The following is a 22872-nucleotide window of genomic DNA, read 5'->3' on the forward strand; positions in this document are numbered from 1 at the left end:
TTTTGGAATCTTCTGTTCAGCTCTTTAGTATCTTGAATTCTTCCTTGTGCTTTGGCTTCTCTACGCTCCAGTGCAATCTTCAAAGTTTCTTCTGAAGAAAATTAAACCGAATCCACAGAAGCCAAAATATGACTTTGATTTCATCCCACCGGAATTTCAGAATCATCTCAGGAACAGGTTTGAGGCCTTGAACACTAATGAGCAAAGACCAGATGAGTTGTGGGAGGATGCCAAATGTATCATCCAGGAAGAGTGCAAATAGCTGGCAATAATACCAAAAAAATACGTAGTGTCCACTCAAACGATGGTTCTGAAGTTAATCAAATCTCTACTTTCAGATATTCTGAAAATTTAAGTATTTTCCTAAAGGGGCAAAAGAACATTGGCAATAATTTTTCCACACTGTGCCCTTGACATCAATGTTTTGGCCTTAAAGTAGTGAGAACCCTGATGCTGAATTTCTGGCTTGGCAGGACTGAGAAGAGACTTGGGAACCTGCATTATTACCCAGGGCTCCTGGAGATCAGCATGCAGATGGTCTTACTGTTGTGCTCTAGGGAACTGTTTTGTTATGCATGACTTCTTTGGGGTGTCACAGTAAGATCTGAAGACAGACAGTGACCTCAAGGCCTGAGTTTTGCTCACCACTGAGGAAGAGTCTGACAGATGAAAAAACAAAAGGCAAAAAAGCCTGGTTAAACTAAAATTGAGTTTGTTAGGTGGCACGATGGACTTACATGCTTGTGCCAAAAGGGACACAGTAAGCTACTATGGTTTCATAAAAGAATATGACAATCATTCTTATTTTGTTTCCAGTAATGCTACCAAAGAATGTCTGGATCCAACTCTTCACTATCAATAGAGACTTGTCTGCCTTTCAAAGTCAAACAACAACCAATAATTTCTCCACTTCTTAATTACAAGCAGAAAAGTCCTTAGCAAGCTTTAAAAATACAAGAAGCCCTAACTAGAGCATTCTCATACCACAACACTGGTAAGAATGAAAAATCAGCAACAAACTAAATGTCATCCAGTAAAGAAATGGCTAAATAAATGTTTATATAACAATACATGGAAATCATCACAATAAATGTTTAAAAATAATAATTAGGGAGATCTGTAACAACAAAGTACAAGGATCTCTAAATAGACTATTGAAAGGGGGGGGAAAAGCTGCACCAAAATTTAAGAGCATTAGCCACCATCGGTGGAGAAAAAAGCATCCCTACGCAAAGGGCCTGTTACCCTTTAGAAGCTCTCTTTTACGGATTAGGGAGTGCACTAAAGCTGGGAACAAAGAACACCTAGCTTTCTACGTTTTAGTATCTTACTGTGCTACACTATCTTACTATTATATACCTGTTACACATCAGTGAGCTGGATGATGACCAAAGAGGACAGAAGAACTGATGCCTCTGGGTTGTGGTGCTGGAGAAGTACTGAATGTACCATGGACAACCAAGAGAACAATTAAGTCTGTCCTGGAGATGGTGAAGCCAAGCTGTTCCTTGAAGGCAAGAATTTTGAGGCTCCATCTCTCAGATACTTTGGGCATGTATGTGGCCAGGAGGGTCCAGTCCTTGGAGAAGAACAGCACACTTGGAAGGGTGGAAGGACAATACAGGAAAGGAAGACTTCAGATGAAGTGTCAGAGACTGTGACACTGACCCAGTATAGAGCAGGGTTCAGAGCTACTGTGCACAGGGTCTCCGTGTTGTGGTCACACATAACAACAATAACAAATACATGTAGAAGAAAAACATGTTTTTCAAAATTCCACGCTGTAACATGAGAAGCCTGGAGATGATTACCTGCCCCACTCTCCCGGGATGCTTCAAGGCCAGACCTCCACTGGAAACAGCAGCAGCAACATTCCCTTCTTGATCCACAACCACAGCACCCACTGTGTCCAAAGTGCTTGAATCATTTACCTGCTGAGCAGAAGTGGCATGAGCATCCTCTAAGAACGTTGTGTGATAACATCATAAAGCATTTCTCAAAATAATCATAGCAGAAACTCTGAGTTAATTCTTAAGTAGAACATTACACAATCTCCTCAAATCATCTATTACCAAGTAGTCATTTAAATGCTGTTTGAGTCAAACTGTATTTTCCTCTGAAAATTTCTCAACAAGAAGTCACCTTTTAGTTAAATAACAAATTGACTCTTTATAAAGGTGGTAGAAAATAGGAAGGGAGGGAAATCACGAGAACAACCAAATCTGGTCGGTGGATGGGCAGGCAGGAGAGCATGAGGGTTGGAGAGAAGGGATGGGAAAGATCAATGTGAACCTGAAAAGATTGGGTAATAGAAGTAATGATGATTAACCTTATAAAATACAATGTATATAAATGATCATATGAAACACGTATGAATGAAGCACATGTAGGAGTGAAACAATATAGGAAAAACAACATTCAGTAGGAAAGGGTTTGGTTTTGTTGGTTTTTTTTAAAAGGTATCTTTTTGCTGTTCTCTAACAATACAGGGGTTGGTTTTGGTTTCCCCGCCCTCTTTTCTGGTAATGAGGTCCACGGGGAGTTGCACTACTAACTCAAGGCCCACACTTCCAAGCTTGTGTTCCACAGAAGAAAAATGAGGCTCTCCTCCCAAGCGACTTTACAACCTCCGAAACCCAGTGATCATCTGTGCATCAGTTCTGACTCAGCACTAAGGAGAGAGAGGACAAGAAGGCCTTCTTAAAGGAAAACCCTTAGTAAGTGGACATAAATTCTAGTATGTAACAACCACCCTGCTGAGCAGAACCCAGCTCACAGAACTGTCACGTCAGGCTTCCAGGCTAAAATCTTTACAGAAGTAAGCTGTCTAATCCTTCTCTCACTAAGCAGGTGATGAATTCAGACCACTCTTTGGTTAGCCGGCCTGTGTTTAACTACTGTGTGCAATTTCCCCACCTTGGGCATCTAAAACCTACTAGAAGAGGTCAAGCTATGAGTTGGTTCCAACTACCTGACATTTACATGCAAGCAAGATTCTACTGAAGATTATCCAAAAACAACTGGAACAGCACATCAGCAGAGAATTGCCAGAAGTCCAGGCTGGGTTTAGAAGGGGTCGTGGTACTAGCGATATTGTAGCTGATGTTAGATGGATCTTAGCTGAAAGCAGGGAATACCAGAAGAATGTCTATCTGTGTTTCACTGATTATGCAAATGCCTTTGACTGTGTAGATCATAACAAACTGTGACTGACTCTGAGAAGAATGGGAATCCCAGAACATTTAATCGTGCTAATGCAAAACCTATACTTGGACTAAGAGGCAGTCGTCAGAACAGAGAAGGGTAACACTGAATGGTTCATATTTGGGAAGGGTGTATGCCAGGGATGTGTCCTATCTCCATACCTTTTCAACCTGTATGCAGAGCAGATTATCTAAGAGGCTGGGCTCTATGAGGAGAAGTATGGCATCAGGATTGGTGGAAGATCTATTAACAATCTGTATTATGCAGATGACACAACCCTGCTTGCTGAAACTGAGGAGGACCTCATGCACTTACTGCAGAGGGTCAAGGACTGCAGCCTTCAGTATGGACTGAGGCTCAATGTCAAGAAGACAAAGATTCTCACCACTGGACCAACTGGTACCATCAGGATGGATGGCGAAGAGATTGAGATTGTTCACAGCTTCAGTTTGCTCGGCTCCACGGTCAACACTCTTGGCACCAGCAGCCAGGAAACCAAAACACGTATTGCGATGGGAAAGTCTGCTGTTAGGGACACGGTGTCTCTCTGGAGACTAAGGTGCACCTGATACAGTCCATGGTCTTTGCAGTCACTTGTTATGCATCAGAGAGTTGGACAATGACAAGGAGGATAGAAGGAGAATTGATGCCTTTGAGCTGTGGTGCTGGAGAAGAGTATTGAATGTACCATGGACTGCCAAGAAAACAAACAGATTCATCCTGGAGAGGGTTAAACCAGGCTACTCCTTGGAGACAAGGATTCTTAGGCTTCGTCTGACATACTTTGGACATGTTCTAAGGAGAGACAGGTCCTTGGAGAGGGACATTATGCTTGGGAGGGTAAAGGGACAGCGCAGGAGGGGAAGACCATCTATGAGGTGGACTGATTCAGTGACTGAGGTAATCGGGATGGGTGTGTCAGAGGCAGTGTGATCGGCACAGGATAGAGCAGGGTTTAGGGCTGTTCTACATAGGGTCACCATGAGTCGCAAACGGCTCGACGGCACATAACAACAAACAACAACATATAAGAAGACAAGTAATATGCAGATGGGAGTTTAGAAGTGTTTACTACGAGAAGGATAGACAGAAAACCGGGGAGGATCATTGTTTATGGGCTACTGAATTTAATGGTATATGGTGATCAAAAGTCACACCAACTTAAAATAACTATGAGATATCATCTCACCCCAGTCAGAATAGTAAAAATTAATAGAACAGCAAGCAATAAATGCTGGGGAGATTGTGGAGAAACTGGAACCCTTATTCACTGTTGGTGGGAGTGTAAAATGGTACAACCACTGTGGAAGGCGGTATGGTGCTTTCTCAAAAAGTTGCAAATAGAGATACCAGTTGACCCAGCAATTCCACTACTGGGAATATACCCCAAAGAGACCATAATTGACATCCAAGCAGATATATGCACACCCATGTTTATCGCAGCTTTGTTTACAATAGCAAGGAGTTGGAAACAACCTAAATGCCCATCAACAAACGAATGGGTAGAGAAGCTGTGGTATATTCATGCAATGGAATACTATGCTGCATTGAAAAACAAGGAACTCATGCAGTATTACTCAAAATAGGTGACTCTGGAGGACATTATGCTGAGTGAAGTATCCCAGTCACAAAAGGACAAATAGTGCATCGTGCCATTGTTGTAAAACAGGACTGACCTTGGGGATGGGGAGAAACTAAGAAAGATGAGTTCAATAATGTATACTGCACTGAAACAGATGAGGGAGAAAACTGTTTAAAAGGGATATGTGATTAGGTATATTTGTCATGACAGGAGTCTAGAGCAAAGGCTACATGGTGGAGTGGACCTGGGGGGAGGGTTTGTAAAACAGTGAAAATTTTTCTTTTACTTTTCCAAGAGGGTAGTGTTCTGGGGGGGAGGGTTGGGAAGGGAGAAATGTGTAACAATGAATGAATGGAAATCCAAAGTCTCTGTAAATTTTTACTGAAATTAATACTAAATTTAAATTTAAAAAGTTTTTAGAAAAAAGATCACACCAACTAAAGTAAGGCCCAATTATCTTTAGTGAATGTTTTGATCAAGATCCTATAGAAAAATCCAAATGAGCAAAATGCTATGGTGTCATTTGACACATCTCTACCACTTTAAATGTTCATTGGTCATTATCTCTGAATGGGCGACCACTGCCTGTTTCATTCTCAGTTCAAAATTCCACACAACAGAACACTCCAGCTGTCATGACCGAGCCCTGAAAAGAACTTTCCATAAAAAGAACACCAAATCTCAAAAGTCTTTTTTTTTTAATAAATTGAAATTGCTGAAAAGCCTATCCAATTACTCTATACAGTAAAATCTCACTGATGGAATGCTTGATGTACACGCAACAATATAAATCACTTGGTGGTCAATTTTCTAGTATTTTAATCTGGACATTGCCAAAGATAGAAATTGCATACCTAAAAGAATGCAAAAACTGATGATAGTAGAAACTATTACACAGAGCTGGATTTACTATATCATAGTTTTTAAAAGTGAAAAATCAAGCAAAAAGCAGAGAATCCTGTTCCAAATTAAACAAAATATACACAAAGGCCTACAACACCTGTAAAAATCATAATTACTTCATAAATACTCAAGAATTAGTTCACAGACTTTTTACATACTGAAAAGCAAATTTAAAGATGAAGTAATATTTAAACATTTTTATGAACTATAGATAAACTAGGTGAAACACAAACATTGGTATAATAATCAAAACAATCTCACAGTGTTCATTTGTATAGGAATAAATGCTTAAGTTAAAAAACATTCACAGTTACTGTACAGAACTACTATTACAGTCTTACACTCCATAAATATTTTTAAAAGCGTATGTGCCACACAGATACACATGTACCTATTGTCCTTTAGTGAAACATACTTTTGCATATTTTTAAAGAAAATATTACTAAAAAATAACTTGATAACCTACAATTCCATTTAGAATAAACACATAAGTATACTGTTTGCATAAAAGACAATAGGTCATAGAAAATACTGAAATAAAACTGTCTTGAAATACCCAATAAAATGGAACCACTCTCTAAGTTCCAAAACCTTGGGCTTTATGTCAAAAGTCATCATTTTTCTCTGCTACAAAACAGAAATGGATGTTACTCAGTTATTCCAAGAATTAAATTAAGTAGCATTTGTAAATTGCTTTACAAGGAATAAACCTCTTAAAGTTAAGATGCTTTGCATTAGAAAATGAAATCTCTAATTCTGAAATGTGTCAAGAGGCACTGTTCATGAATTGCTAATTCTATTCCCTCTGTCTTTCTTCTGTACTCCATTACTCAAATACAAGATGGCTAAAATACAAGAATATTATCTCAAACATACAGCTGCATCACTAAACTTTTATCATGGAGGTATCTAAATTCAATAATAAAGACAGAAACACATTTTTTTAAATATATGAAACCCTCTCTCCATGTATATGTATGTATTAGATTTCATAACAGCATTGTAATTGGCATGAACTGAGAAAAGCAGATGACATGCATCCTAAATTAAAGTCCAATGCCAGCAGTAAGCCTGTACCGTCTCTCAGTGTAGTAAACATGGAAGTATGGTTCTGGCTAGAGGAGACAGAGATTTGGAATCACACAGATCCCCCAAAAAGCCTGCAGTGGGGAAACTGTGGACTGAGAACACATGAAGTATATGTAAACAAAGTATGGTTTACCTAAAATTTTATACTCTCATGCACTTGAATTGGCTCTGAGTAGGTAAATTTTCAATGTCAGAACAACCAGTAAGTGTTCCTCTTAAGAAAGTCACCTTTTTGGTGGCCAATATATAAACACTATTTCTTATAAGCAAGAGTTTATTTATGACCTAAATCACTAAAAAAAATAATAGAAAGGTTTACAGCTTAAATTAAAGATAAAATGGCTACACCATGCTTTTAAGAAACTGTAATGTATCTGGCAGTCCTTCTGGCAGTCCATTATAATTCATACTCTTCACCAACACCTGATTGTGAGGATTTCATTCTGTTGTATGCAGCTATACACATAATCATAAATTGGAGTCGACTCCATGGCACGTAACAACAATGTGTCTGATTACACACTCAATTATAAATTCAAACTGTTAATACAATTCTAGAGGACTCAAAATTACAAGTCACAAAGATCACTTAGGACAGTTTTGTAATTGGTAAATTTGCTACATAGTTGTTCTACAGTCTGCAACAGTATAAGTGGATAATGTAATGGTTTGAAATTTGTCTTAAATAACCTATCAAATTGGAAGGCAGTATGAACAACTGAGAACTTAGTCAACAAAACCAGTGTTCTAAAGAGACAGAGGCCTGAAAATTTTACAACTGTCAATTGAGATGCAACCAATGGTCTATCTAATAAAGAAAATCAAAGCCTATTATTATTGCAAGTGTCTGATGGACCACATACACTTCAGTCTCTTTATTTGTGATGCCAAAAAAACTAGATGGCGCCCAGTTATAACTTTTGACAACTCTGAAAGGGATCACAATAGACTTCTCCAATAGAATAGGAGAAAAATGTAGAACAAAACAAAAATCATAAAAATTATCGGCGAGCTCTTGGTGGCCTACTGGCAAGAAGCTGCACTGCAGTCCCGGAGGTGTGAGGTTCAAATCCAGCAGATGATCTGCTGAAGAAGGAGGAACAATCTCCTCCTGTACCAGTCAGATCTGATTTGACAGTATACACACAAATAAAATAAAAATTAAAAAAATACCAGGATTATTGGTTTGATTGAGATGAACAGAAATCCTGAAATCAAACCTTTGGTTCCCCTCAAACCTGGAACTGAAATAACCTCCCTACTTTCACTTCCAGCCAAACAATAGACAGGATCAACAATACCAACAACAGATCAACAATACAAAGGAGGAACAGGGAGGAAAATGGTCCCCAGAACAATGATCACATAAGATCAAAAGGGAAGCGTCTGTTCAGCAATAAAGCTGGGAAAGCAGGAAGGTACAAAAGAAGGTCAAATGGAAATGTGCAACATGGAGTTAGAGTGGGTAGAGTGCTGTTACATTATGGGCACTGCTAGCAATGTCAAGTTGCAAAATGAGTACTGAGTATGAGTTAAAGAAAATAAAACCAATATGTCCTATAAAGTTTCACACAAATGTAAAAAAAAAAAAGTTTATAAAAATCTACCAAATGAAGGGAGCTCTGGTGGCCTACTGGCAAGAACCTGCACTGCAATCCCAGAGATGCACATGGTTCAAATCCACCAAATGCTCTGCTGGAGAAGGAGGGACAATCTCCTCCTGTACCTGTCAGACTCGGTTTGACGGTACACACACAAAAATAATAATAAATTTTTTTTTAAATTTAAAAAATCTACCAAATGATAAACTGAAGGGGAGTTTTTCCTCTAGAAGTACATAAAAAGCTCACTGTGCAGGCTAAAGGAGCATGTGCTGCTGTCAGATGCCATCAGTTCTTTCTACAACAGAATGAAGCACAGTCTGCTTCTCCACCACCCGCACTGCTGTGCCTGCTCCTCTACAACCCGCACGGCTGCTGCCAGGTTGGAGCCAACTGTGGAAACTACTGTGTCTGTCCATCCATCTCATCGAAGGACTTCCACTGTTTCTAGTAAAATTTCCAAAGCACGGTAGATAAAATGTCACCATCTTCACGATAAGAGGTGGTAGAAATCATTGTACATATAAATAAAATGACACACAACTTTAAATCACTCTATTCTTATTCACATATTTAATTTAGGAACCACTGGTTAAAGATAATAAACATAAGATACATGTGAGTTAAAACACAAATTAAGGAATGATAAACTGCACTGCAATCCCAAAGGCACATGGTTTCAATCCACCAGCTATTCTGTAAGAGAAGGATGGGCAGTCTCCTCCCATGCAATTTACTGCTTCTGAAAGTCCACTGCAGGGTCATCTATGAGTTGGCTCTGACTTGGCACACAATGACGATACTGACAAGCTCATTAAGGATATTAGGTTACTAAGTTGTCAAACTGCACTGATCCAGTGAAAGTACTTACAGAGCACTTATCTCAAGGGCTTCAAGAATCTTGTTGCCTTGTTTTTATTCACTCACATAAATCTCATTTATACATTAATTATAATTGTGATATGTCATGATTTAGAAAATCTTACTGAAACCTCATTGAAACTCCCTTCCCTTTTCATCATCCTGCCCATGTAATCACTATTCACTGCTTCCTCATCCTCCCCTGCAGCTGCCAATCAACACTGTACAAAGCACTTCTACCAATGTATAAAATTTTCCTTGCCTTCCAGGACCAGCCAGCCTAGAAAGAAGCACTCTGAGTCCATTTTCCCCAACCCACCAGTACCAGCCAGCATCAGGCACCCGCGAGTCAGCCTCACCTCCAGCCTGTGGAGTGTTTCAGGAGTTCTTCATTGTTTTTCAATGCTGTGTAATAGACCACTGAATGAATGTACCGGTGTCTCCATTCACTTCTGGATAGGCACATAGATTAATTCCATCCCTTCACTATAGTGAATAGTGCTACAATCAACACAGGTATGTATACATCCATTCATGTCACTGTTCTGATATCCTTAGGATATATGCCTAGTGGTGGAATAGTTGAATCAAAGGAATTTCTATTTTCAACTTTTTATGAAAAACCAGACTTCCCTAGCGGTTGTACCACTTTACATGCCCAACAGTGCATGAGAGGTGCGTTCTCTCTGCATCCTCACCAACTTCGTCGTTTGCTCTTAACTTTGCTACTGCAGTTAAAGTGAAATGATCTCTCACTGTTGTTCCGACTGGCATTTCTTTTCACCCTCTTTGAGAAGTTTATTATACTCATCGGATTTGATTTTTAGGTCTCATTCATCTGTTATATCTTTTCCTGACTGTGCATCATGGCTATGATTGCAAGTCTATCCATGCTACAGTTCAGGGCTTCTGAGTTTGTTCCCTTTTTCTCTGATCTTTATATAGATTTTTGTTTTACCACCTTTGTTCCCATTTCCAAAAAGGTGATCCAACACAAAGTAGAAATTATCAAAAAATATCATTACTATTACATGCAAGCAAAATATTGCTGAAGATTATTCTAAAACAGCTATAGCAGTACATCAACAGAGCACTACCAGAAATTCAAGCTGGATTTAGAAGAGGCTAAAGCACCACCTTCTACTTCCTTCTTCCATTATCACTGGCTCCTGACCCTATGGCAGTGCCAGAAATTTTACAGTGTAAATCAATTCTTTCTCATACAGTGATTCTGTATATTCCCTTTATCTTCTTGGTGATTTCTGTGTCATTCAATGTCCATATACAGCATCTTTCAATATTACAACAAGAGACTTAAATTTTTTTAGTTCTTTCTGTGTAAGAAATGCAAAGTGAGTTCTTCCCTTTTAATTCTCCAATTCCAGCTCTCTGCACATTCCATTATAACACTGTTTCGTCCTCCAAAGCTGCCCTTTGTAATCTTCTGTTCAGCTCTTTCACTTGGACACGTTCTCCTTTTCTTTTAGCTTCTTGATGTTCCAGTGCTAAATCTCTTTTGACATTCATTTCCTTTTTTTTCCTCTCTTCCATTTTTGTAATTTCCTTTTGCTTTCTTCATGCTGAAAAGTGAGGAGGACTTGAGGCCCTTGTTGCAGAAGATCAAGGAATACAGCCTTTAATATGGGCTGCATCTCAATGTTAAGACAAAGATTCTTCCCACTAGACTGACAGGTAGCGTCATGAAGAATGGAGAGGAGATTGAAAACATCGACAGTTTATTTCATCTCGCTTGGATCCACAATTAACATCCTTCGTATGAGCAGCCAAGAAATAAGAAAACACATTGCAATGGGAAAATCTGCACTTAGGGACCTCTCCAAATTATTGAGAAGTAATGATGTCAGTTTGAGGACTTAGGTGCGCCTAATTTAGGCCACAGTCTTTCTGATTACTTGTGATGCATCTGAGAGTGGACAATGAATAAAGATGACAGAAGAAGAAGAAAGAATGCCTCGGAGCTGTGGTGTGTGTGTGGGGGGGGGAGCACTATACATCCCATGGACAGCCAGGAGAGCAAACGGACATGTCTTGGAGAGGGTGCAGCCAGAGTACCCTTTGGAGGCAAGAATGATGAGGCTTCACCTCACATACTTTGGGCATGTTTTAGGAGGGACTCTTCCTTGGAGAAAGACATGATGCGAAGAAGGGTCAGCGAAGGAAAAGAAGATCCTCATCCAAATGAATTGACACAATGACTTTGCCAAAAGGCTCTTATGTGTCAGGAAGTGTGAGGATGGCACAGGAGAGAACAAGGTTCAGATCTTTTGTCATAGGGTCACTATGAGTTATATTCGACTCGACAGCACCTAACATCAACAACAAGAAGACACCAGGAATATCACTGCTGATATCAAATGGCTAAAAGCAGAAAATACCAGAAGGGTGTCTATGTTTTACTGACTATGCAAAAGCTGTGTGAATCGTAATAAATTATGATTAACTCTGAAAACAATGAGAATCTCAGAAGATGTGTGTCCATGTGAAACTTATACCAAAAAGCTGTTGTGAGCATGCATAGTTTCAAAATTAAGACAGGTGTGTGTCAAAGCTGAATCCTTTCATCATACTTATTAAACTGTATGCTGGACAAATCACTCAAGAAGCTGGACTATATGAAGAAGAATGTGGCATCAGGATCAGAACAAGGCTCATCAACAACCTGTGTACTACAGATAACACAACCTTGCTTGCTGAAAGTGAGGAGAACTTTTCCTGCAGAAGATCAAAGACTACTGTCTTCAACACGGATTACATCTTAGTATCAGTGAGACAAAAATCTTCACAACTGGGCAAACAGAAAACACCATGATTGATGGAGAAAAGACTGAAATTATCAGTTTCATCTTACTTGGATCCACAATCAAGAACCCTAGCACAAGTAGTCAGGTGATCAGGAGATGTATTGCATTGGGAATGTCAGGGGTCAGAGACCTCTCCAGAGGGCTGAAGAGCAAGAATGTCAGTTTAAGGAGCACCTGATTCAAGCCATGGTCTTTTCAGTTACGTGTCATTCATCTGAAAGTTGGACAATATATTATTGATGCCTTTGAACCGTGGTATTGGAGAAGAGTACTGAATACCCCATGGACGGGCAAAAGACCCAAACAGGTAGGTCTTGGGCTAAGTGCAATCAAGGTGCTCCTCAGAAGCAAGAACGGCAAAGCTTCGTCTGGCACGTAATACTTGGGGCACATTGTTGCTAGGAGGGGGTCAATGCTTGAAGAAGGACATCATGCTTGGAAAGGTGGAGGGTCAGTGTAGGAGAGGAAGACCCTTGACAAGATGGACTGACACGGTGACTATAACAATGGGCTGAAGTATATCGGGGACAGTGAAGATGGCACAGCATAGGGTCATGCTCAGACATGTTCCTCACAACACCATGATGAGCTACAGTTAACTCAACGGCACATCACAACAACAAAAGCTTAACTTAGCTTAACACAGTATCCTGAGCACTGTATTCTTTTTTTTAATTGATATTTTATTGTAAGTTTATAAAGAACTTGGATTTCCATTCATTCAATGTTGCACATTTTCCTCCCTGCCCCTTGCCCCCAGCCTCCCCCAGTTCACTTTTTTCTTTGGGGAAAAAAGTTATTTCCTTGTTATACCATCCCCCCGCCCCCAAGACTACTTTACTATGCAGCTCCTATTCTGGACTCTTGTCATACCAATTATATCTAATCATATATTCCTTTTATACAGTTCTCTCCCATGTCTGTATTTTTTTAAAAGAACTATCCATATGGGATCACAGATATCTGTCAGCAGGAGAGAGATGGTTTTTCTCCTCCTATGTGATTTACAGTCTCAAAAAACCCACTGGAGGGTCAGCTGTGAGTCATTTCCAATGAGAAGGGTAGTAAGGGTTTTTGGCATATGATATTAATGGCAATAGCAAATTAAAAGTTTGGTTAGGAAGCTCAGGTAGCAATGTGTTTATGTCCATAGAGGAGGTAAACATCAGAAGAGGAGGATGAAAATAATTCCAAAATTAAAAATACGTGATCTATGTCACTGAATTACACAGAGAAACCATCACATTGGTTTACGCTCTGTTGTATATTATTTTCAACAACAAGATAAAATTATTATTTAAAAATGATTGGGGAGTGCCCTTGAGTCAAGTGCAACTCAGTGTTCTTATAGGACTAGAGAGGTACGTCTAGTGTTTAAGACTGAAATCTGAACAGGAGCAGACCACAAGGTCCTCCTTTTATACAGAGCCAACCATCAGGAAACGGGACCATGCCATCTTTCAGTTAGCAGCCTTTTGGTTAACACTTAGCCACTGGACTGTCAGGGCTACCAGAATTATGGTAAGAATATCTGGAATTTTTTTTTTGGAATTTTTTTTTAAAAAATCTAAATAACTCATAGTTCAAACAAGAAATTAAACAGAAATAAAATACTTAACAGAAGTTCCCAGGTTCTGAACAAGACATGGTCCTGTGTCTCTAAAATGTATAGGTTAATCAAAACAAGTACATATGGTTCTTATATAGACTTCTAGTGCACAAACAAAAGTTTCCATGATTTAACAGCTGCATGTACAGAAGTGAAGGTTGTGTTTCAAGGAGCCACAGTGGTAGTCACCAAGAAGGTGGGCCAGCCCATAGGCCACGCCTCTCTGGCTGCTGAATTCACCAGCAGCTCCTGGGAAGATGGGCAGTCTCCTCTCATGCATTTTACAACCTGAGAAACTCAGGAGTCATTTACAAGAAGGCTTTGACTCCAAAAATGAAAGGGAGAGAGAAACAGTTCAATGATTTTTTTTAACAAAAGTTTACAAAAGGTTGGGTTTTCACACATTCATTGTTGCACCTTTCCTCCCTCCGCCATCCTCCCGTCCTCCTGTCCACTTTGCTATGCTGTTGTTTCGGATTGTTGTCATACATATGACATCTAATCTAATGTTCCTCTCAGACAAGTCTTCCCCATATCTATTCCAATGCAGTGTTCATCCACTCTTTTCCTTGTTTCCTCTAACCCCCTGCTGTCAGTCCTGACTTTTAACAGCAGTGTTGCGCAGTGTTTGTTCTGTGACAGAGAAATTTCACTCAGCATAATGTATTCCAAACTCATCCATGGTGGGTAGTATTTCACAAGTTCACTGATTTTTAATGCTGCAAAATACTTCATTGTGTGAATGAAGTTTTTCTATCCATGAACTAATACAGAGGAGAAAAAAAATCATGGGTATGCATACATCTGTCTGAGTCGGCTCTGGTTTCTTTAGGGTATATGCCCAGTAGTGGAATTGCTGGGTCAAATGGTATTTCTAATTTTTGAGAAAGTGCCAGACCACCTTCCACAGTGGATGTACCATTTGACATGCCCACCAGCAGTGAATTAGATTTCTAATCTCACCAGTATTGTCGTTTGCTAATCTTTTAAAATTTGCTATTGTTGCTGGGGTGAGATGGTATTTCCTAATTCTTTGATATGCATCTCTCTGATAGGTAGGAATTTTATCAGTGAAAAGCTGGGAATAATCCTATAAATCCTAATCTACAGCATGAACAAACTTCCAAACCTAAGGAAAAACCCCTACAATCAGGGGAGAATAAAATAGATGAATGGAACCATCTAAGAATCAAATCTCTATGCACATTGACTGAGAAAAAAATGTGTCAATAACATATCCACAATTTACAGAATACTCCACCACCTCAACAAGAAAAAGGTAAATAACACAGTTGCAACATGGGCACAAGATATGAACAGACACTTCCCAGAAAAAGACATTCAGATGGCAAACACACACATGAAGAAATGTTGGTCCAATTCTTTCAATGGAAAGGCAAATGTACATAACATTAAAGGCCTGCTCTGGGACAGCAGCAAGCATCCTCACTCTCCACAGTCCTGCCAATAATCCAGTAACATACAGATCTTATTTTTCAGGACTCCTTTCCAGGGCCTCTAAACTTACAGTTCTTTATACTTTAAAAAAAAAAAAATCCTGATTTGTCCCTGTATGGAGTTTATCTTTCAAAATGGCTTCTCTAGCCTTTAACTGACATTTCTGTGCTGATGGGTAGGACTATGTGAATGGGGTGTGTTAGTCTATCCACAAGGAAACTGGCTAGCCACCATTCCACGGGGAGACTGGCCAGTCTCAACAGTCTACAAAGGGATTGGTTAGTCTCACCAATAAACTGAACAGCTCTTGCTACAGAGATAGGAAAACCTTCCCCCAGCAGAAAAGAGAAGTCTTCCCCCAGCTAGAGAAGAGAGACCTCCCCCAGCCTGGTGAAATGTAAGACACACATTGGGATGGCAGCAGATGTGGTAGCTGAACTGGAGAACTGATGTGAGATGGGACCACCAATACTGGCAGGCCTGAGAACTTTGTTGGACAATAACTGGGTAGAATGCCAATACTGGCAGGCCTGAGAACTTTGTTGGACAGTAACTGGGCAGAATGCCAATACTGGCAGGCCTGAGAACTTTGTTGGACAACTGGGGGAGGAAAGCCAATACTGGCACGATTGAGAATTTGGAACTGCCACGAGACTTGAGGTATCTAATGTACCTTTGGGATGCCGTGTGACTCTATTCTGTTATCAATCTGAATAATAGCCTTTTGACTGACTTGCTCAATATGGTTCTGTGTGGTCTTTGAGCTATCATATTGACTTCTGGACTCAGCAATGCCGTAAGATTGGTGTTGAGATGAGTAGAAAGAGGTATGGGAGTGTGGGGAGACATGTCTTACCTCATGCGAATTGGCTTTGTTACTGATGCTGCGCACGGGGATAGTTTCCCTCTGTGAAGATGATAAAGGTCAGATATGGCGCTCCCTTGCTCTTTTTATACCCTGTTTTCTGTCAGTCACAACAGAACTCGCTGCAAGTCCTTCATTAAAAGACAAGGAGGCACCCTCGCGGTTCAGCATCTTTAGCACTAACTGTTCACCAGTCAGTGGTTACAATCCATCAGCTCCTCCACAGGAGAAAAATCTAGAAGACTGCTTCATAAAAGTTACAGCCTTGGAAACTCTTACTGGGCAGTTCTATTCTGTCCCAGTATAAGCTAGAATTGACTCAATGAGAATATGTTTGCTTCTTTTGTTTGTTTTTCTCAGCAGTTGGCCAGATGTTTGCAATACAGAGATGATGCTGTACTCTGAAGAAAATTTACACTCATTTTTATATTTGAAAAAAAGAAAAAATAACAAGCTAAGCAACCAACTAAAGGAATCAGACAAATACAACAATGAAAGAGAAAACAGATAAGATGAAAAAGAAACATTAAATAAAGAGATCAAAAGAAGTAAAATTAATTTTGTGGGAGAAATAAAAAATGCTTGGTCAATGAACAAACTGAATGATCTGAAAGATATAGCCCATCACTCCATATATCACCTAAATCTCTCCCTCCCTCCTTCTCCAGCACCAGCCTGGTCAGATCTCTGAAGTACAAATGGTTATGTAATTCCAGGCAGTCCGTGTCATCCTCACATACACTTTCTCTAGTGCAGATATCCCTCCACTACTCACATCAAAACACTCCCCTCCTCAACATCCTGTAGCCTCCAGTGCCCACTGCGAGGTTTCCCGACCCACAGAAGGTCCCGGCACTCTACAAGCCCTGAAGTGTATAGATATCCTCTGTCCTAGACCATATTCCTTCACTGGCTCTGCACCCGACAAGGAAGCACTGATCTGACAAGATCTAGCAAGCAAAGGAACACTTCTTTAAAGAATATATTAAACGGAAGTAAGGTCCATTTTAATCTAGAACAACAGCCGAAAGAGGCCTCTTCAACCTACTATCTATAGCTGAGAGTCTTTCTCTGTATAAAATAATAGGAAAGGTCTCTTTTCAATGTCAAAGATGACCTTTCAGTGACTAGGAAAGGCAAGTTTAATAGTTTTAAATTTTAACTGAATTACTTCTGGGTTTGCTCTGAATCACAGACTTTGCTATTTTTTTCATTTCCTTTTCCTCTTACACAATATACTAAATCAAACTATTTTCACTTTAGATAGTTGAGATCATGAAAGCCAGCATTCAACTAACGCAGGCCTCCCAAGGCTCAGGACGATGTCCTGCAAAAATCTGGAGTCCCCAGATGTCGCCTCGTAATGATCTTTAACTCAGCTATGAGCTTTCAGGTGCCACGGGAGGGACTCCTGTATGACCTTCTCGAGGGCAGCCAATGCAAAAGCAAAACTCAAAGCGCATGTCCGATGATGGCTCAGTAACTCACCCAAAATGCAGCACTGTGACCCCTCCCTCCACCAGCGTAAATCAGGGGCGAGTGTGCACTGACTTGCATGACCTCTCCTTTTCTGAATATAACTTCACCTCTCCCTCCTAAATGTCTCCTTTCTCATTGCCATTTAGTCTGAACCACCTCATAGCTGACCATCTGACAGGAAGAAATATGAGAAATATTCCTCTCGTCCAATTTATACCCTCTAAAAACCGGCTGGAGGGTCGGCCAGTTAGGAATCTGTTCCAACTTGACAGCAATGAGCAGAGAAGCAGCAGACTGCACAAGAAATTTCCTATCTTTCTCCCTGAGAGCAGCTGGTAGATTCGAACTGCCCATGTTTATGTTGTCAGCACAACTCACTAGCCACCAGAGCACTCCCTCTTAAAAGTGCTGAATAAACATGAGCTTCTGCACACGCCGTTGCCCTAGCCTACAAATATTCCCTCAAAATCTTCCCATGGATAGAAAAACTTGGGAAGCCACACTCCCTGATTCCTATATACGAGGACATAAAGCAAATTTGCTTTTCCATTCCAAACTGTCACCAAAACTAAAGCCTAATAGCAGGTAGCAGAAGTACCGTTTTCTGTAACAGCTTATTCAAGGACTTTTTGTGAGTTTCTCTTGCCTTTTATCCACTTGGAAAATAGTAACTAGCACCGAGTACAGTGACATGTGTAGTTTTGGTTGAACTTCACCAGTAATAAATTCTGGGCCCTGTGAAACTGCACCTTGCTCAGTTTGTGTGCTGGGTCCAAATTATGCTAACGCAGTTTGCCTGTTACCTCACGGGATCCTATTTCTCCCTGATTTGCATGTGCTGCTTGTTCTGTTTTTTAAATTCAAATTTGTTGCCGTATTTTCATATTTTATCCTTCCTAAATGTAACCATCAGTTCTAAATGAGTTTTCACCTAACCCTTAAACAACTGCTATGATGTGTTGGGTTGTCCCCATAATAACCATAGATGTTTATTTCAGGAGGTTTCTATACCTACAATTCAAAACAAGCTTTTAAGACTAACCATCAAATATTAAGCTTTTCATTTTATCTATAAAGAAATTATACATTCTCCCATCAAAATCTCTTTTTAGAAACACTTCTTTACTCCCCTCTTATCCTCCTGGGTCATTTTGACACCCTGCATTTTTGACTAGCACTTCCTTTCACTTTGACCTTTGAATCTTCTTGCTTTCTTAAAAACTCTAAACTAGAAACAGCCATTCTATACTCCAGATTTAACTTGCTTTATCACCTGATAAGTTGATCAGCCTGGGAAATATCTTTAAGGAAAAAGAATCAAAATTATTTCTATGATTTTATTCCATTACAGGATCAAATTACAGTATTTGAATGACAAAATGTAGTATGTTAAAACATGTGCATGCACACCCATGTTTATCACAGCTTTGTTCACGATAGCAAAGAGCTGTAAACAACATATGTGCCCATCAACAAACAAATGGATAGAGAAAGCTGTGGTATATTCACACAATGGAACACTACGCTGCTTTGAAAAACAAGGAACTTGTGAAATATTATACAAAATGGGTGAACCTGGAGGACATTATGCTAAGTGAAATATCTTAGTCACAAAAGGACAAATATTGCATAGTGGCACTGTTGTAAAGCAGGACTGACATCAGGGTTGGGGGAGACTGAGAAAGATAGGATAAATTATGTATACTGCATTGAAACAGAGAGAACTGTTTATAAGGGATATATGATTAGGTATTACTATCATGACAAGAGTCCAGAACAAAAGCTGCACAATGGAGTGGGGTAAGGGACTGTATAACAATGAAAGAATTTTTCTTTTACTTTTCAAAGAGTAGAGCAAACGATTAGAACAGCACATCAGCAGAGAACTGCCGGAAGTCCAGGCTGGGTTTAGAAGGGGTCGTGGTACTAGGGATATTGTTGCTGATGTTAGATGGATCTTGGCTGAAAGCAGAGAATACCAGAAGAATGTCTATCTGTGTTTCATTGATTATGCAAAGGCATTTGACTGTGTGGATCATAACAAACTGTGGCTGACTCTGAGAAGAATGGGAATCCCAGAACATTTAATTGTGCTAATGCGAAACCTGTACTTGGACCAAGAGGCAGTAGTCAGAACAGAGCAGGGTAAAACTGCATGGTTCAAAATTGGGAAGGGTGTATGCCAGGGATGCATCTTGTCTCCACACCTTTTCAACATGTATGCAGAGCAGATTATCCGAGAGGCTGGGCTCTATGAGGAGAATTGTGGCATCAGGATTGGTGGAAGATCTATTAACAATCTGCGTTATGCAGATGACACAACCCTGCTTGCTGAAACTGAGGAGGACCTCATGCACTTGCTGCGAAGGGTCAAGGACTGCAGCCTTCAGTATGGACTGAGGCTCAATGTCAAGAAGACAAAGATTCTCGCCACTGGACCAATTGGCAGTGTCAGGATGGATGACGAAGAGATTGAGAGTGTTCACAGCTTCAGTTTACTCGGCTCCACAGTCAACGCTCTTGGCACCAGCAGTCAGGAAATCAAAAAGCGTATCGCGATGGGAAAGTCTGCTGTTAGGGACCTCTCAAAGGTACTCAGGAGCAACAGTGTCTCTCTGGAGACTAAGGTGCGCCTGATACAGGCCATGGTCTTTGCAATTGCTTGTTATGCATCAGAGAGTTGGACAATGACTAGGGAGGACAGAAGGAGAGTGGATGCTTTTGAGCTGTGGTGCTGGAGAAGAGTACTGAATGTACCATGGACTGCCAGGAAAACAAACAGATTCATCTTGGAGAGGATTAAACCAAGCTACTCCTTGGAGGCAAGGATTCTGGGGCTTCGTCTGACATACTTTGGACATGTTGCCAGGAGGGACGGGTCCTTGGAGAGGGACATCATGCTTGGGAGGGTGGAGGGACAGCGCAGGAGGGGAAGACCCTCTATGAGATGGATTGATTCAGTGACTGGGGCAATCGGGATGGGTGTGTCAGAGGCAGTGCGGTTGGTGCAGGATAGAGCAGGATTTAGGGCTGTTGTGCATAGGGTCGCTATGAGTCGGAAACGACTCGACGGCACATAACAACAACCACAGAGCAAACTGGGGTGGGGGAGGTTGGGCAGGGAGAAAAGTACAACAATGAATGAATGGAAATCCAAAGTCTTCATAAACTTTCATTAAAATTATTTATAAATCTAAAAAAAAATCCATGTTCACTACTAAGATATGAATGTTCTTACCTAGAAAGATTTAAAAGTACATAAATGTACTAATTAGACCTTGGTTGTTAAATAACAGCAATACAGTATCTCTGTAAGAGCAGGCAACTTTCTTCAATTTTTACTCCAACATGGATCTTTCCAGGAACACCTGGCCTTGGTCATGCTTTCATTTCAGGGAATATATTTACTTTCTCTGGTAAAATTACACTTTTTCTTTTAAATACCAGGGTTCTGCTGGCTTTTGAACTAAGTCTTAAAAACAGTGGGAAATAAGAGATAAAGGACAAGAAGGTAACATGAACAATCTGGATTCTATTCCTGCCAAGGAAATGTCATGGCAATCGGGATGAGTCATTTATCCAACCCAAATTCAACCTTCTCCAGAGAGAAGAACAATATGTGACGTTGACTTAATACAGTAACAATTCATTTGACATAAGATTTTTAAGGATTATACACTAAATTCTGTGGACAGTTTATCCTTATCAGTTGATATCTCTGCATGCAGGATAGCAAGCTGCCCAAAACTGAACTTGGTTTGACCAGAAAAGTTTTTGTTATTGCACACTTTGTTTTAGTATTGCAAGGTAGAATACTTATCACTAGTCAATCCCACTCTCTCATATTTCTCTAGATCTGTCTCACACATTTAAGTTTTCTGCGTGGCCCTATAAGAACGCAAGTCAAAAATCCTGTCCTAAATGTAGTAATACAATCAACCTCATCCACTCACAGGCCTATACACCCAGAAGGACTATCTGAACATTGTAGTTGTTGGATGTGTGTGTGTGTGTGTGTGTGTGTGTGTGTGTGTGTGTACCATCAAGTCAGAACCGACAGACAGCTGGCAATCCAGAGGGTATTAAAAGGCAGTTAATCGCACAGGAGAAGACTGTCCATCCTCCTCCCAAGGAGCAGCTGGTGGATTCAAATTATGTGCCTTTGGGATTGCAGTGCAGTTTCTTATCACTAAGCCACCAGAGCTCCCAATAATAGTAAGTCTTTCAATTCATAAACATAATCCCCAGCAAATATCTCTCCACCTAGATTATCTAAAGTCTACCCAATTCACCTGCTACATAAAGTCCACCACAAGAATCTTAATAGAGCTTAGGAGTTTCTGCCGATTAATCCATACAGCTCTTACTACTGATTCCATTTTCTAGCATTTATCAAGTAATATTTCCCTTTGCTGTTTCATTTCCCTAGATAAAAGTGATAAAGAGCAGAGCCTAGAGAGCATATGCTCTGTTTAGTCCCTACAACTTATTTTCACATAATGTGCACCTAATAGATGTTTGCTGGTGAAAAATGGAACAAGCTAAGAAAACTGACAATCATACATGCTAACTGCCTAGTTTGAAGCATCACGTGGTGGTGAGCTCCTCATAACTGCAGCTTGCACCGGTCAACGGGGCAGCAAAATGAAGCACATCCATTAGTCCACTGAGACAGGAGAGCATTTTACACTTATGTAACACAATGTTTAAAAAAAGTATTACCAACTTTCATACACCTTTTGAGCTCATAAGGCAATCTATATGCCCATGTGTAAGGCTCTTAACTCTTCCTTGAAAATAAAAATTCAAAGTACACAAGCGCTTGAACATGAGTAGAAATTCTTGGAGTGGTGAAGGTCTAGTCTTAGAAAAAGTCACGGTCTACAAGCGCATTTCTGAGCAGGTATCCCAGGGCAGGCGCTTGTTCAAATTTTTCTACATGAGCACGCCCCCTTGTGGGCACTTTCTGACTCACTTCTTTAGAATTATTTTGATGGAGTTTGTGGAGATTGTGTGAGACTATTTCCTGGCAGTCATTGTATGTTTAAGATCTCCACAATGTTGAAAGGGAGTTTTGGTGGCTTAGGAGTAAGTAGTTGTACAGTCAACCCTAAAACAAGCTGATCAATTCCACCAGCTACTCTGCTGAAGAAAGATAGGCAATCTCCTTGCATGCAAATTACAGCCTCTACAACACCCCCCAAAGGGACAGCTATGAGTCAGTCAGTTCTGACTTGACAGCACATAAAAATGACAATATCGCTGGAAAATACAATACGACTTATTAGTATCTATAATAGCCTAATCTTCTTCTTTGATTGATTACATTTCTAGCTAGATAAAAACGTGTATTAGTTCCAGACTAATACATGTTTGAAACAAATAAACAGTAATTTCAA

General features: G+C 40.1%; 1 protein-coding gene across 1 annotated transcript in view; it reads right to left on the reverse strand.

The window, feature by feature from the left end:
• Positions 1-22872, reverse strand: part of TASP1 (taspase, threonine aspartase, 1) — a 310532-nt gene that overhangs the window by 199041 nt on the left and 88619 nt on the right. Inside the window, exon 8 of the mRNA XM_006894750.1 lies at positions 1812-1931. Coding sequence (XP_006894812.1) covers positions 1812-1931 — 120 coding nt within the window. The remainder of the gene's footprint in view (positions 1-1811; positions 1932-22872) is intronic.

The sequence above is a fragment of the Elephantulus edwardii genome, unplaced genomic scaffold, assembly GCF_000299155.1.
Source record: "Elephantulus edwardii isolate Elephantulus edwardi_28Jun2011 unplaced genomic scaffold, EleEdw1.0 scaffold00150, whole genome shotgun sequence".
Lineage (NCBI taxonomy): Eukaryota > Metazoa > Chordata > Mammalia > Macroscelidea > Macroscelididae > Elephantulus > Elephantulus edwardii.